The 16,242-nt window shown below is 41.7% G+C and overlaps 1 protein-coding gene across 1 annotated transcript in view; it reads right to left on the bottom strand.

Annotated features, from left to right (window-relative positions):
• Positions 1-286: 286 nt before the first annotated feature.
• Mdfic2 (MyoD family inhibitor domain containing 2) overlaps positions 287-16,242 on the bottom strand; it is a 104,162-nt gene continuing 88,206 nt past the window's right edge. The window contains exons 2-3 of the mRNA XM_035448610.1: positions 11,675-11,896; positions 287-546 (exon numbers count right to left, since the gene is read on the bottom strand). Of these exons, the coding sequence (XP_035304501.1) occupies positions 287-546; positions 11,675-11,896 (482 nt within the window). The remainder of the gene's footprint in view (positions 547-11,674; positions 11,897-16,242) is intronic.

Here is a 16,242-nt window from a genome sequence, read left to right as displayed (position 1 = left end):
CTTGTACCTATGGCATTTAACAGGTATTTGCAATTTGTTCATCATGTGTGTGATCAAGAATCATATTTTGCAGCAAGCCATGCGGTTGTGAAATTTGGAACAAGACCACAGAGTTGACAGTAGTAGCTTTCCCAGACAGGTGCAGCATAAAATGGCCTAGAGCATCCAAGAAACATGTATGGTCCTTGCATTTGGGCACATGGAACTCTTAGCTCAGATGCATTGTAATAGAATTCCCCGCTGTGGCCAAAAGGACCGACCACCCACGTGCTTCTCTCTCCTTGCCCTAGCGGTAACAGATTTCTGATATCTCCATGGCCAGCTCCAGGCACTCACTGGTCTCATGGCAGGATTCAAAGAGGCTGCAGTCCATGTCACAGGTCAAGTTGCAATCATTGCGTGGATGGTTCTCATCCGAGGCGGAGTAGTACCTGTGGGAGGGGCAGCACAGGTTGATGCATACCGTTTCACATGTGTCCGGGAGCATGAGGAGGCAGTCCCAGAACTGGCAAAAGAGACAGGTGAGGATCAGGGAGGCACACTCCTCTGTTTAAAGAAAGAGAAGGGCAGTACACGTGAATCATTTTTAAAAAATTGTTAGTAGCATTTGAGGGGACGGCATTGCTAACTGCCCTCATCTGATCATTCCAACTTCATGTTACATATACCTACTAGATAATCAGATTGCAACCCATTGTATGGTCAATTAAAATAATAAGATGCATGATGGGAAAGCTGGAGGGGACGCCCAGTTGGTAAAGTGGCTACTGAATAAGCATGAGGATATGAGTTCCATCCCAGCACCTGCCTACAGGAACATGTACGTGCATACATGCCTGCATGCTTGTGCACACCATACATTTACTGTGACATGGGACAAAAACCATAATAAAGATGGAAAATTAGTGTTAACACATAAAGGAGTGTCACTCAAATATAGATAGATATGGAGATGTGTGCATTGTAACTATAAAGTCACCATGTTAGCGTGTGTGTGTGTGTGTGTGTGTGTGTGTGTGTGTGTGCTTGCCTGTGTAGACTGTTGTGGAAGCCAGAGTTTGACACTGGGACGTCTTCCTCAATTGTTTCTCCACATTATTTTCTGAGCTGGCCTCTCTCCCCGAACCTGGAGATTGCTATGTTGGTGAGCTAGTGAGCCCCTGGGATCAACGTATCCTCGAACTTTGCCAGGTCTAGGATCAGGTGTGACACCATGTCTGACTTTTTTGTTCAGGCCCAAGAATCTGAATCAGGTCCTTATGCTTGTACAGTAAGTTCTTCACCCTCCCCAGCCAGAAGAGGTGGTGTGCATAGCTCGTCTGCCCAGCTCCGCCCCCGGCCCACCACTCACTGTTTAAGTAATCATGTTGTTAACTTCCTGAGCATTCCCTATTGATTCTGCCTAATCAAGTTACTTAAACCGTGCTGTCATTTTGTCCTGAACCTCTTGATTGAGTTTGCCTGTGAGGTGCTGGGAAGGCTCTGGATGAGCTACTTGTCTCTGCAACTCTCTGAATGACAACAGGCCTTTCCCAAATGCATTGGCTCAGAAGTCATTAGAGCCGGGGACAAGGAGAGACCACAGATGTCCCAATGCTTGTCACCATGCTTCCAGATACATTTGACATGGTCTCCCATAAATCCACCACAACCATATCCAAACATGAGGGGAAAGCATAGTTCCAAACTTTATTGAAATGCTGTTTAAAATAGTCACAGCTCTTTGCGTTGTGTTTTATTTTAGTTCCCGTCTCCATCTTCTTGTAGTCATGGAAAGCCTTGATTTCATATTCGAGTTGTTTAAGTAGAGAGCCTCGTCATCTCTTGCCTAAGAGGTTTTAAATCTTATCAGTTGCCTTTAAGAAAATTGGTTTAAAAATTTACTGTGAGGACTTGTTAAAGAATCTGGAAAGCATCTCTGGGGTACCAAAGGTAATTGGTAATTCTAGCCAAACAGCTGCGATGGGTTATAGATTATTATATATTTCTGCTCCATAAAGGGAGTTAGTTAGAATGATGTTGCAATTCTCTTGTTAAATTTATATTTTGTGTGTGCGTGTTTTAGATGTCTCAAAAATGTAGGGCTTTTTTGGTAAAAAGACAAGGTAATAATTTATATAATCCAATTAATAAGTAATCTGAAAGTTGTTGATGGTTCAATGTTACAATTCCAGCATGAGTTGGGAGAAATTTCTCCTCCAGATGGATTTACCAGTCCTTAAAATTTGGTTTTATAAGAAACCATTGTTTCAATAAGCATGTTAGTAATTTTGTGGTTTTCTCACTATAGCCTATGACATTCAGGCATACATAATAGACTTCTCTTAGCACTAGAAAAGCTGAGGCAGGAGAATGGGCCTTGAATGCAGTCACATGCTCCTCAACCTGTTTTCTTTTGATGGGGTGCTGGGAATCCAAACTCGGGTCCTCATGCTCACTTGGTTAGACCCTTACAAACTGATTCACTTCCCAAGCACGGTCTTGTTCTTTCATTGTTCACAGATTGGGTACTCTCCAAAGGAAAGGCAAACTTAGAAACAGGCTCTTAAAGAAAGGAGCAAATATTTCAAAAAATGCAGGTTTGCACTGTTCAGTGTTCCAAAGTGAAATCTGAGTGTAGGTACAAGGCATTCTTCTACCCTCCTGTTCTTCCCATTTCCCCCTTTCTCTCTTCTCAGAAAGGTGGTGGTTAACACACACACACACACACACACACACACACACACACACACACACACACAACTTTTACAATGAGTTTAACTGTCATGCCTCAGCATTCATGGCACAGGTGGCCTGCTCTCTGATACCTCTGCAGCAGGCAGCCTCACTCATCTCTCTGCCAGGCTGGCTGTAATTTTATTCACTTAATGCCAGCTTCTAGCATATGGCCAACTCACTCACCTCTCATAAGTCACCACAAGCTACCCACAAAAATTCAGAGTAAGTTCATAATAGTTCGTGGACTCCATTCTGCCTCGGCCTTTCTGGAGAGAGTGTGCCAGTGGTCAAGGATGTGTAGCACATAACCTCATTTGATTTTACCCATGCCAACTCTACCTTTATCAGCTCCTGGCGGAGAAACTATTCTCAGTAGAAAATACTCCAAGTAAATTCTAGACACAGTTCTTCAGACTGGGGCCTCAAAAGGCTGTGATCCTACGAAATTGATCCCATTGAGTCCTGCCTTTTATACATGAAGCTGAAAGTCTGGTTTGGATTGAGTCGAAAGCAGGCAACAAGGTGACTGTAATGTTTAAAGTTGGAGATTCTTACTAGAGTATGAAAGGCCTGCTTGTAGAATGGCTTTGTAATTTCAGGAGGTCATATGACCTTTTGATTTGCTAGTGTCACCTCCAGCTGGCAAACTCTGGAGGCCTCTGTTTCTGGTGTACACCCTAGATTTTATTTACCCAACGAGTTTGGGCTTACTCCTTTGGCTGAATTGGCATTTGTTTCCTTCCATCTTCTATTTTACACTTGAGAATAGAACACTGCCCTCCCATCACACCCCTGTTTTTAAGTCTGTCCCATTTATTTGGTTATAAAAGGCAGAACCTCTTGCTGAAGAAAAGCACGGTAACATTAATGAATTGCAAACAGATTTTTCTTAACTTTCAAGTGTGCACTGTGCTTTCCTGAAAGGCATATTAAAGAATACTACAGCAGCAGGCTGAACTCTTTTGCATATGGCCATTTTGTTTGCACAAAAGTAATGTAAGCAGTTCAGAAGAAATTTTACAACTGTTTGAAGAGTCCAGGACTTCCCGTTCTCCAGATTGAGTATATTTTTCTTTCCTTGTAGCTTCCTGGGCTGTAGTATTTAATAAACATGATATCCAGAGCCACAGCTCATGATGAATGCCTTCCTCTTGGCCAGTGGGTAAGAGCACACCATGTATCCAGCCGCCAATGCTCTTAAGCTGGGTCTTCCAAATATACTGCTTCCTAAGGATATATATATATATATATATATATATATATATATATATCAATAATAGCAGTATGTTATGCATCAATAGCAGCAACAGCTTTTCCAGGTTCTGCAGTGATTTGAACAAAATTGTAGAGACATCCAGCACACTCCATTAAAAAAAAAAAAACAAAAAAAGTAAAAAACAAAATCCCAGAAAACAGAACAGTTCTGTTACTCTTGTGGTACCTGGCACCATTTTTTTTAAAATTAGCTTCTCAATCATCATCTGGAAGGAAACCATTCTGAGCAACATCATTAAAAACAGCTCTGATAAAGCATGGTCACAACTATGTATCATAAAGCAGGTCCACATATGAGTGAGTACATATCATGTTTGTCTTTTTGTGATTGGGTTACCTCACTCAGAATGGTTTCTTGAGTTCCATCCATTTTCCTGCAAATTTCAAGATTCCATTGTTTTTTCTGCTGAGTAGTATTCCATTGTGTAAATGTACCACATTTTCTCTATCCATTCTTCGGTTGAGGGGCATTTAGGCTGCTTCCAGTTTCTGGCTATTACAAATAATGCTGCTATGAACATGGTTGAACAGATGTCCTTGTTATATGAATGTGCTTCTTTTGGGTATATGCCTAGGAATGGAATTGCTGGATCTTGTGGTAGACTCATTCCCATTTTCTTGAGGAGTCGCCATACTTATTTCCAAAGTGGCTGTACAAGTTGGCACTCCCACCAGCAGTGGAGGAGTGTTCCTCTTTCTCTGCATCCTCTCTAGCATAAACTGTCATTGGTATTTTTGATTTTGACCATTCTGACTGGAGTAAGATGATATCTCAGAGTTGTTTTGATTTGCATTTCCCTGATGGCTAAGGATGTTGGACACTTTCTTATGTGTCTTTCAGCCATTTTAGATTCCTCTATTGAGAATTCTCTATTTAGTTCTGTACCCCATTTTTTTTTTGATGCAAACTGCATGAGGCTTTATTGTTGTTTAACGAGCTAACCCCATGTTAGCTTGGGTCTTTCACCCACCTGCCATGGCGGATGGCTAGCAAAGACAGTTTGAAGCATAGAGATCTTATAGGGTAGCGTAAGGGGAGTGTCTAGGGGTACACACAGGCTCAGGATTGGTGTGCCTCCAGGCTTGGAGGGCTTGCCCTGTGTTGATTGGTCAACTGGTTGTTATGGCCCATAGGGCCTCCCAGGGTGGTTGCTATGCTCTGTGCATCATTGTTGTGTGCTTGTCCGTAAAGCACTCCCAGAGCCTTAAAGCATAGCGCCACCAGCTAACTTCTGATTGTGTACCCCATTTTTAAATTGGATTGTTTGGTGTTTTGGATAATAGATTCTTGAGTTCTTTGTATTTTTTGGAGATCAGCCCTCTGTCAGATGTGGGGTTGGTGAATATCTTTTCTCAGTCTGTGGGCTATTGTTTTGTCTATGTCCTTTCTAAGGCCAGTTCTTACTTTGTGCACTTCTTCTTCTCCATGCTGTACACCTGTCCCTTCCCAATTTGTGCTTGTGAATGGCAGTACCCTGATGAAGTCACTAGAAACCTGGCATATCATTGGTCATTGTGCTTCTCCTATCTCGATATAGTTACCGGTCAGTTTTGATTGCACTGCAAGCTTCCTCAACTGTCTACAACCCCACCAGCCTGGTTGTACCCTCATCAGCTATCTTCAGGTACACAGCCATAACCTCCCTTTGAAGATGGCTTGCCACCACATGCGCTGATTTCAAATCTGTGAGCCCCTGTGACACTTGAATTCCCGAATGGAAAGAACTTATTCTCCCTTCAAGCCCTATCCCTTGACACAGCAAGAAGCTCTTACAAGCCCTCCTGCCACCCTCTCTCACTGCTGGCCTTGTCTTGCTCCTTACTCACTGTGCTATCACCACAGTGGTTGAATCCCAGTGTTTGAAATGGACCCACCTCACAACCTTTGCGTGTGCTGTGCTCTCTTCCTTCTCATCCTGGGTGGAAGCTTCACCCAACTCATGCCCAACCCTTAGATTCTTTGCTTGACACATCTTCCTGCCACGTGACACTTTCTCAAACATGCACAACACCACCCTCCCTCACTGTTTCCTTCACCATGCTGCCCACAGGGTGAACTTAGTTTGCCATTTCTCACTGGATCAATCTGTGAATGAGTCTAAGTTAAAACCAAGGGCCCATGTCCTGCTGAATGGTGGTGGGAGCCTGTTTCTTTCTACGTCTGAAGTCTGTACTTTGAATCCCCCTGTTCCATGTGTCCACGTCTCAACCTCAAGCCAATCCACAGCTGTCTGTGCTTCACATGAGTCTCAGGCAGCCCTCAAGAAGACCCTGCATTGAATACTTCTATCACCCCTGTTTATAGATTGGCCCCAGAGCTCAGAGAATTCAAAGTGCTATGATTCAGGAGCCCCTAGCAAGTGAGTTGGTTATTATGTGAACAAGGGACTCCAAAGATTGAACTAGAGCTAACCATGCACTTCCATGCTTCTGCTTGCTTTTCACCAGGTGTGAGCATTTAAAAGACCCTATCCTTTTCTGAGTCACAAGGCTGACAATGTAGGAAGCCAAGTTATTTCCATGGCTACTGGCTAGCTTCAGCCAATGGGAGCATCCAAAGGAGCCTAGGAGCTGGAGGAGAAGGAACTGAAGCCAGAGTCTTTCTTCTGCCTTTCCCCAGCTCTGCATGTTGCACATTGTCTTGGGTGTTGGCTGTTCCTCCTCCTCTCTCTCTTTCTCTCTTGCCCTTCTCACCATGGCTCTGAATAAAGCAGTCACTGTCTAGCGCTGCTAGGGGTCTATGAGTTCAGTGCAGTAGTGTGCTAGTCTGGAGAATCAGGGGCAGACAGAGCCTTTTCATGGTGTGGATTTCTGGGTTACCCCACTGTTTGCTGCACTGGCCTTTTCAACTCTCTTAGCACCTTTGCAACAAGTTCCTTGCACAGGAAATCCTCTCTGTTGAACCACCTGGTACCCTGGCATTGCCTCTAATCACTGCTGTCAGAATGCCCATCCTCCCTCCTAAACCTGGAATAAAGGCAGTAGGAAATGATCCAAGACCTGCAGGCCAAGCTGCCACAGCTGTATTTAGCTATGAGCAAGGAGCCTTGGAAAATCCCTCTGAGGGTTGTCTCAAGTCTTTTCTATACCCCTAAGGTACTTTCAAGCTGGAATGTGCTAAGTGATGATACTTTAATAACACAGAAGAATTAAGGCAGCTTCGAGGTGCTAAACATTCTGCTGGGGATTGGCTAATTAAGAGGGAGAATGTGTCTCATTAGAAAGGCTCATGTTTAATTATAGTGGAAATGATAACAAAGCCAAGACGCTCCACTTGTGTACCTGGGGTCAGCCTCATTCCTTGACATGGCCCTCCCAGCTTTCTGACTCATTGCACGATTTCCCCACATGAGAAAAATAGAGGGCGCGGGGCAGGGGGGGGCATCCCTGGTTGCCAGTTGTGGCTCCTAGGACATTTTTTAACTTCAGAAATAGCCTCTTGCTTCCTTGTTGGTCATCAAGCAAAGCATCACAAGTGTAGTTTTTATAGAAGTGACCCAGAGAAACAGCATTTTTCCTCACCCATTACTCCACTAGAACATAGTAGGATGAGAAATAGACCAGATGGTCCTGGCCTCAGCCCAGTGCCTCAGTGTAGCTGTGTGCTGCCACTGACAGACATGCAACACAGCAGCAGCAACTGACTACTGAAGGTTCTGGGTCCAGAAGCATAAAAACTGAAATCCCTCCTCCCAGCATTAAGCCCTTTATAAATACATGTCTGTAACTTAGAATGCGAATAAATAAAGTGTGACTGAATGCCTTTCTCTAGCAGGGCTATCATCCCTGATGTTATCAATTTTAACAGCTCCTTAAATATGTCAAGATCTATTTAAGCTCAGACAAGCACAACTAACATCCACGTCACTCCTTTAGAAGTAGAATGACTAGATTTGGGTGATACTTGGTAAATTTGTGCTTATGTTTTTTTCTGAGCAAATGAACTGAAATAATTATAAAATTGAAACACTTTATAAGGTGACACCACTACATTTAATTGTACGAAATTTACAGTGTAGAAAATGTAATCATTTTATTCAGTAGCCCATGGTGTAATTAAGACTATTCTTTGCAGGTATCTTGTATTTATGATTTTTCTCCTTCCACCTGGATTAGATGTCTGAAATTCAAAATTATACATCAATTAGGCATATTTACAAGGTTACTTTCCAAGGAGCCTGCTATCCAAGGTGATGTGTGCCCCTGGCTTTCTTTTCTACATGATGCTTTTGCAAGCAGAAGATTATGGACAGGGGAGCAGGTGCATGCAGGGTACCCAGGGTGTGTTTTCCATTTCCTTCTGGTAAGAGACCGCACATGATGAGCCATAGCTACTGACAAACTGCTGGAGTAGAGACTGTGAGGTTCAGGAAAGATCCTTTTAAATTCCCATCAGAGCACACCCTGTGAACTCTGCTAATGGATGCAACACATTTTTACAAAATCTGCCTATGTGAGCCTTTTCCAACCTGTTTTAAGAGGAGGTGATATATGTAGATATTAGTAATTAGGCATCCATTCTCCAGAACTCATTTATACTTTTCAAAATAAATTAACCACAAACTGCACGAACATGGACACAATCTTCTCTTTTCCCTTTCTGTTGTCCCTGTGTTCCTAACAGACATTTCTGTATTCGTCTCAGTATGAACATGACCCTACTTCTCAATTTCTGCACCCTTAAACTATTATAAAAATTCTCTAAAGTGAGGAGTGGGGCTGACTTAACTGCTGATTTCACTGCTGTTTAGGATGAGTGTTTTTCATTTTTTAAATTATGATGTGTGATTCTTAGTATGAGTCTTTTACTTCCTCTTTTACCCAGCTACCGGAAGCTCTAACCTCACTGGGGAGATTTATTTTTCCAAAAAGAGAGCAAGGAAGGGTGGCTTATGACCTCCATCCTCTGCTGAAAACCTGAGTTTTCTACATCCTCCTGGTCTTAGTCACCTCTTAGAATGAGCAGCTTTATCTACACATCCTCCTGACCCCCCTTTGCACATTTGAACAGGAGAAATCTTTCTTTTTTTTTTTTTTCCTACCAGGAGGCTCTGAAGTATCAGTCGCCATTTGAACAGAGTGGTCATTTCCCCCTTTCCCTGAGAACAGGAGACAGTTGATCTCACGCTTCTCTCCGGGTTCCCAACTGGACAGAGGGACATGCTCTGTGGGGGACGCTATGTCTGTGGCTGTGTATAAAGACGCTTCCTAATTCTGGGGTCATTTCCCTGGTGCATACAATGAGCCTCGTCTCCACCTCCCCATAAAACCCACAGAAACACTCTGCCTTCAGATGCTTTTCGAGAACCCCACTCCCTGCTTGTTTTCATGCCTTCCCTTTGTCTCAATCAAAGTTAAACTCTAGTGGCAGCCCTAGTTGACAGATCAAAGATGACCCAAAGACACATCGAGATGCCTCGTGTGTCAGAGAGTAAATAGAAGTCATTATCAATATTAAAATATTTAGAAGTTTCATGTGACATCCTTATTCTCTACATATTTTTAGATCACTTCAGGCTCTGGCAACTCAATTGGGTAGAGTGGCACATGCCTTTAATCCCAGCACCTGAGAGGCAGAGGCAGGTAGATTTCTGAGAGTTCAAAGCCAGCCTGGTCTACAATGTGAGTTCTAGGACAGCCAAGGCTACATAGAGAGACCCTGTTTCAAATTAAAAAAAAAAAAATCAAGCAACTCTTAACCTATTGTTCCCTCTGGTTTGAGTTGGGTAAAAAAAATGACACTTTCTCTCCCTCTCTTTCTCTGTCTCTCTGTCTCTGTCTCTATCTCTCTCTCTCTCCTATTCTCTGTAGGCTCCAGAAGTACTTTAGTTGTTATCCTTAGGAACTTTGTCCACCTCTCTTGAGACAAGGTCTCAAATTGACTTGGAGCTTATCAAGTGGCCTTGATTGGCTGAAGGTGAGTCCAGGGGTACCCCTACCTCTGCCTCCTCAGGGGTACCCCTACCTCTGCCTCCTCAGAGGTACCCCTACCTCTGCCTCCTCAGGGGTACCCCTACCTCTGCCTCCTCAGTGCTGGGATTAGAAACCCACCACTATGTGTCTTTCTTCACCTGTGTTCAGGAGATCTAGCTTTACATCCTTGTGATTGGGAGCAAAAGATACTTGATCTATGCAGTCATTCTCTCAGAAGCGAAGTTTTAATGACCTTTAGCTGAGGTAATCTTCAGGTTTCCACAGTCCTCACTGTTCCCACTTGTTTACTTCCAGCTTCATTATTCACATTCTTTTCTGGCAGTCTTAACCAACCAAGTCTCTAGTCTCTGCTTTTGGGTATCCATATCAACATTTGCATAAGACAGCACATTTACAACACATGGTAGAAGTCTCTCTCTTTCCTCTCAAAAAAAAAATAAACTGCAATCATATGAAAAGCTAAAGTTGAAATTCTGTGTGCCAGCTTTTGCAGTAGGTGCTTTGTACACATACTTCATTCAGACCCCACACTGGCCCTTGGGTTGTTGCTAACCCTGGTACAGAACTAAGAGACTGAGGTTGGGAGGTTAAGACAGAAAAGGCAAACCCCAAACCTGTCCTGTTTTATCCAATTAATACACTCCAGAAGCAGTAGTTAAATTAATGGGATGATGAATGGGTTTTTATGCAAGCTTTGACCATTTTTCTTATTTTCAATGATGAAATACGAGGTGCAGATAAGAAACCACACTTCTGAAAAGCTCAGGGGTTATTTCAGTGGAACCATAGGTACAGAATTGGAATACTACAGAACTCTTGAGCAGCTCATTATCCCTGGAGAGGTGATTGCAAAGTTACTCTGAGCTAAACTTTATTTATCATGGTGGAAGATCCATGAGCTTTAACTTGACTGAGCTGATTGGGTAGTACCAAATCAATCTGAAATTGGCTTTGTTGTACAGAGTATATGGGGGTGTGCTGGCCTATGGCTGCACTTGATCAGAATACCAGGAGAGCCAACCCTTGCCCAGAGATGGTTGATGTAAATGCATTGATATTTTATATGGTATTTTTTATTTGTGTTTGGGCTGGGAAGCCAGAGATCAACCTTGAGAATCATACCTCCAGTGCTGACTACCTGTCTTTTGAGAAGATGTGTCTCACTGGCCCAGAGTTCACCAAGTAGGTTAGGCTGGCTGACAGGAAAGGCCCAAAGATCTGGCTGCTTCCACCTCCCCAGTGCAAGATAATACTACCCCTACACGCTTCTTTATGAGGGTTCTGGGAATTGAACTGGGGTCCTCATTCTTATATAGCAAGCACATTACCAAAGGAGCCATCTCCCCATTCCTGCATGTCTATTGGTTCTAGAATTTTATTACTTTTCCACTCTGTTTTCCCCTTGTCCCATATGCTTAGAGCCACAGGCAGAGTGGTCTCATTTCTGAGAAAAGAAATTTTTATTTGATTTTACTGGTTTTCCAGCCCCATCCGAGCATACTGCTCTGGTCCGAGCTATTTAAAACATAGCCTCCGATTCCCAGCTCTGGGATCAAACACTCTGCCAAGCACCTCCTCGCTACAAAGTGACCTTGACACATGTCATTCAGTAGGGTTTTCAAATCAAAGTCATCCTGTTTAATATTCATAAAGACTTTTTTCTGTTTCTAACAGCATATGTAGTGATTTTACAAGGACTGGGGTTGGGAGCTTTATTTAGAGATGGGTTGTATTCTGAGAAACATACCATCAGCATCTCTCCGATGAACTGAAGTATTAGTTTGGAGGTAGGGAAATTTCGTTTGGCATTCTTCGAGGGAGGAGAGTGAAGTGCTCGATCCTGACAGGTTTTTCTCATTGGGGCTTTCCTGGGATGGTCCATCTGTGATATTGAATTCGGATACTGAATTTATAATGATAGCATTAATAGGTTTCTCTTCTGCATGCTTTTCATTTGTGAGCTGTGTATCTAGATGAAAAAAAAAAGAAAACACATATACACAAACTCACTGTGATCTAAGAAAGGACATTTGCAGGAAAATTCACATTTTACACTTTGAAAGAATAAAGTCCTATGAAATGGAATAAAACATTATCGAGCAAGATTATTTTCAGATAGAATTGAAAAGTGAAATCACAAACTTTTATATACATTGTAAATTCCATATTAATTTGTAACACATCTTTCTACTATCAGCTTTCAGGATTGTGAGAGGGGAAAACCAAAGAATTCATTTATATGGATCAACAAGATATCACTGTGTTGTATCAGCATCACCGTGTATCATGGTCATGAGAAGCCAGGTGATTCTGATACTTTTTGATGGTCTCAATAAAATCACTATTCATTTTTTTCTTGCTTTTTTTTCTACAAACCTCACTTTGCTTCTATTTAGGAGAAAAACAAGCCATGTGTAAATGATCAGTCTACAAGCTGGATCTTCCTCTGCTGTCAGAGAACGCTCTGAAACACACACCCCCTTTCATATATGGGATGTTTTGATCAAAGGAATGGTATTTTATAGGTACCTACTCAGGTGATGGCCTCTGTGGCTTCGGGGCTGTCTTCTGAGGAATATAACTTATTGTGTGAAATTAATTGGGATAAGTAGGAGATGTTTGGGGAGCTCCTGGCAATGTCCTGGCCAAGACTCCAGTTTGAAGAGGCAAAAGGGAAGTGGAGAAGGCCTCATTCTATATCATAAAAGCATGTGTTATGGAGCCAACACTGGACTGAACATTGGGATTCAGTGTGCCTATCACAAGCAACCCACACTTTAACAAACGGAAATGTGTAGAGAAATAAAATTCTACCATGCTGTGTCAGAGAGAGGATGAAGCCGAAGGGCAACTTAATATATAACATAGTACACTTGTAAGCAAAGTCCTGAGATGGAAAAAGAAGAAACATGGGGATACAGTCTTAAACACACCACCGGGTTGGCCATAGGGACGTCTTCTGCTGGCACTATTGAGAAATGGAAAATGTGTTCTAGCAATCACATTCCTACAGTGAGTCCAAGTTTGGGTTGACTCAGCAGTGCGTGATGGGCGACAAGAAAGAGGCTGACATGATTTGAGGAGCACATTCAGTTCCGTGTAGGAAATCTACTCTTCCTAAATCCATAGTTATGGCCTGTTTCAAAACTGCCTTTTCTTTTCCAGGAAAGCAACTTCTGCTTGCCCCTACCTGTGAGGAGTATGGTTCCCTGAAGTTCCTACATAGTCCAGTCCACTGGGAAAGCTAAAGTGTTTGAACTGTTCAAAGGCTCAGGTACCATTGTCCCCAGCAGACCATTGAATCACCTTCCTTTGGAGACTTCACTGAAACTTCTCAAGTGATCTCAATGTGTAGACAAGCCTGGGAATTCTAAGGAGTTCTGCTTTGCAGGGAGAAGAAAAGAAGAACAAGAACAACCCCCAGACTTGTCAGTCAGGGCCTCTCAAAACTCATCATGAAATGGTCTCTCTCTGAAGACTTGAACTGGAAGCAAACCAAACAGTCTGCCACACACAGTCATCTTGGGCCATTTTTGTTTCCTTCCGATTTTCCAAACAGCCTTGGTTTTTGACAATGTTTAATTTTTATTCCCTTTCCCATATGCTGCTGGCTTTAAATCTCTTGGTGGTGGTTTAATCCACTCTAAAAAAGATTGGTAGAAGTAGGGGTTTGGGAAAAACATCTATTGTTGACAGCAATTAATGTAGTATTGAATACTGAATGTAGAAATAGAATTGGCAGCATACATTGGCAAACTCTAGGCTTCCTCTAACTCATGAGGTACTTGCCATGTTAATAACACAATGATGATGGTGGTGGTCATGGTGAAAATGAGAGTCTTTTTTTTTTTTTTTAAACTGGGAGTGAGGGCATCCAGTAATCAGCCAGTTTCCCACGAAGATGGACATTCAAATACTGCCTTCGATTGTGTAGCAGTGTACAGATTTTGAGCAATACAATGGATGTACAAAGGAGTGTTCTCCTCATCTTCTACTTAGGAGATACCAGTTGCACCTTGTTTCCCCAAGCTATGGTAAATAAAAAACTTACTGTTTGCCTTGCCAGATTTCTTTCCTGGGACAATATTGCCCAGGCTGAAAACCACTGCTTTGAGCACAAATGCATGTTTACTAGTGCCTGCTTTATGTGTCCGTCATCAAGCTTTACATTGTTGTTTATATTCCTTATCGTGCTAGCATGCCAGCTGAAAGAGTCTAGGAGATAGACACTGCCATTGGCTTCTTTTATGGCACAGGAAAATTAGATGTTAGTATTAATAGGTGAATTATTAGAGTTAGAATTGAAATTAGTAGATGAATGAGAACAACTTTAGCATATTACACTTATGAAGTAGCAATGAAATAATTTTATGGCTGGGAAGCACTACAACATGAGGAACTGTATTAAAAGGTCTCCGCATTAAGGAGATTGAGAACCACTGCTCTCGGGACTTCAAAATCTTTGTTCATACCGTCATTTTTCATAAATATTATATATGTCCCTAATGGATCCTTTTCCTTCTGTCTCAGGTAGCTGTCTTTTAGTGGCTGAGCTACATCACATATCAGCAATGCACTATATGCCCTAAGACTTAAGATGCGCTAATATCCTAAAGCCAATCTTGTAAATAAGTCCATTTGACAGACCTCCTTTCTCTGCATGGTGAAGTACGACCGATTTCTTGCACACTTGGGGAACAGCCTGTTCAGCTATAGCTACTGTGTGTTGTCCATTCAAAGGTAGCTCAGGAAGGAGCTGAGAGCAAACTATAATGACTATAGAGATTACAGAAGCTCTTTGCTTAACAGAATTCATTAACAATTGGTTCAAATTATCACGCACAGTCAGACTGCATGCAATTTTGAATCGCTTTTGCACAAAGTAATTCGGTAACAACAACAACAACAAAAAAGAGTTGGATAGAGGTTACTGGAATGTAAAAACATGCAGAGAGTACAGTTTACAGCCAAGTGGTATATGCTTCTCTTTTTAATTTTGTGACAACTTTTTTAAGTACAGCATTTTTTAAGTATAGCATTTTGAATGTAAGTGGTTTGCTACGTTAAGCAACCATTTGGAGCACACCAGGTTTGTACAGGGAGGATTTTATAGAGAATTTAAACTGCCATTCATAAAGTTATTTTAACTCTATATCTCTGTTTATATTTTTATTTTTTTAATCCCTCAGTGGGAACTATCTGATGCTCATTAAAAAATCATCTGACACGCACACGATTCAGAGCCCAGTCTGTTCAACCCAGAATTTTGACATCGAAGTGAGTCACATTTTTTTTTTTTTTTGGGTAAATGTTACTGACAGCTTCCATTTTTTTATAGCTGGAATGCTAACAATAATTCCCCCAGATTCCTTCCTTTACAGTGTTATTTGACATTGTCTCCAAAGTATTAAAAAGCACATGGGCTAAAAGGAGGAACACAGGGAAAAGTGGCATCATATCCTCTCACGGGATGGTATTTTAAAATTAAATAAGGAACCCATGAAACTATATTTGGGATGTTATACATAGTTCTTGACATTAACTCAGAGAAAATAAATTTTTTCACTTCAAAAATATGAACCAAAAATTGGGACAAAAATTAGGAGCTTCTCTATAGTTCTTAGAAAAAAAATTAAAGTGTATCTTGAAAGTCACTGTAATAAAAAAATCCCTGTTTGGGTTAGAAGTAATTGCAAGAACCAGTGGGCATAAACTAGCAACAGTAAGACAGACAGTTAATTAATTTTTTATTACTGCTGAGCAAATGTTATTAATTTAATTCAATTAACATTTATTGAGCACCCACATGCAATAGATGAATCAATGTGACAGCAGCTATTCATTTATTTACTTTAAGTTATTAAGGAAACATTTTAATGGTTTCCATTTTTGCTCACTAAATGTGACTTGGTAATTTTTGTGTCCGTATATTCTCGAAGTCTATAATACAATTGTTAGAAATATGAGTAACATCTCTTCCTGCCCACAGCGTCACTCTATCTTGCTCACATTTGTTCCCTTTTATCTTTCCTGTTTCCTTCTCATCCCTCCCTGTCTTTTCTCTCTTCCTCTTCTTTTTTGTTTTGTCTATTTATTTCTCTGACTTACCATCCTTGTCTCATTTATTCATTTTTTTTACTTCCAGATCTGCTAATATATTAATTTCTTAAGACTTGATCCCCTCTTTCCCTTGCTCCCTCCCTCCCTCTTTCCTGTCTTCCTCCCTTTCCCCTTCCTCCTTTTCTCCCTCCCTTTCTTTGTTTCTCCCTTCCTGCCTCCCTCCCTTTCCCCCCATCATCCCCCCTTCCCTCACTC

Source organism: Cricetulus griseus, chromosome 8 (genome assembly GCF_003668045.3).
Source record: "Cricetulus griseus strain 17A/GY chromosome 8, alternate assembly CriGri-PICRH-1.0, whole genome shotgun sequence".
NCBI lineage: Eukaryota > Metazoa > Chordata > Mammalia > Rodentia > Cricetidae > Cricetulus > Cricetulus griseus.
This window is presented reverse-complemented; position numbering and strand designations above follow the sequence as displayed.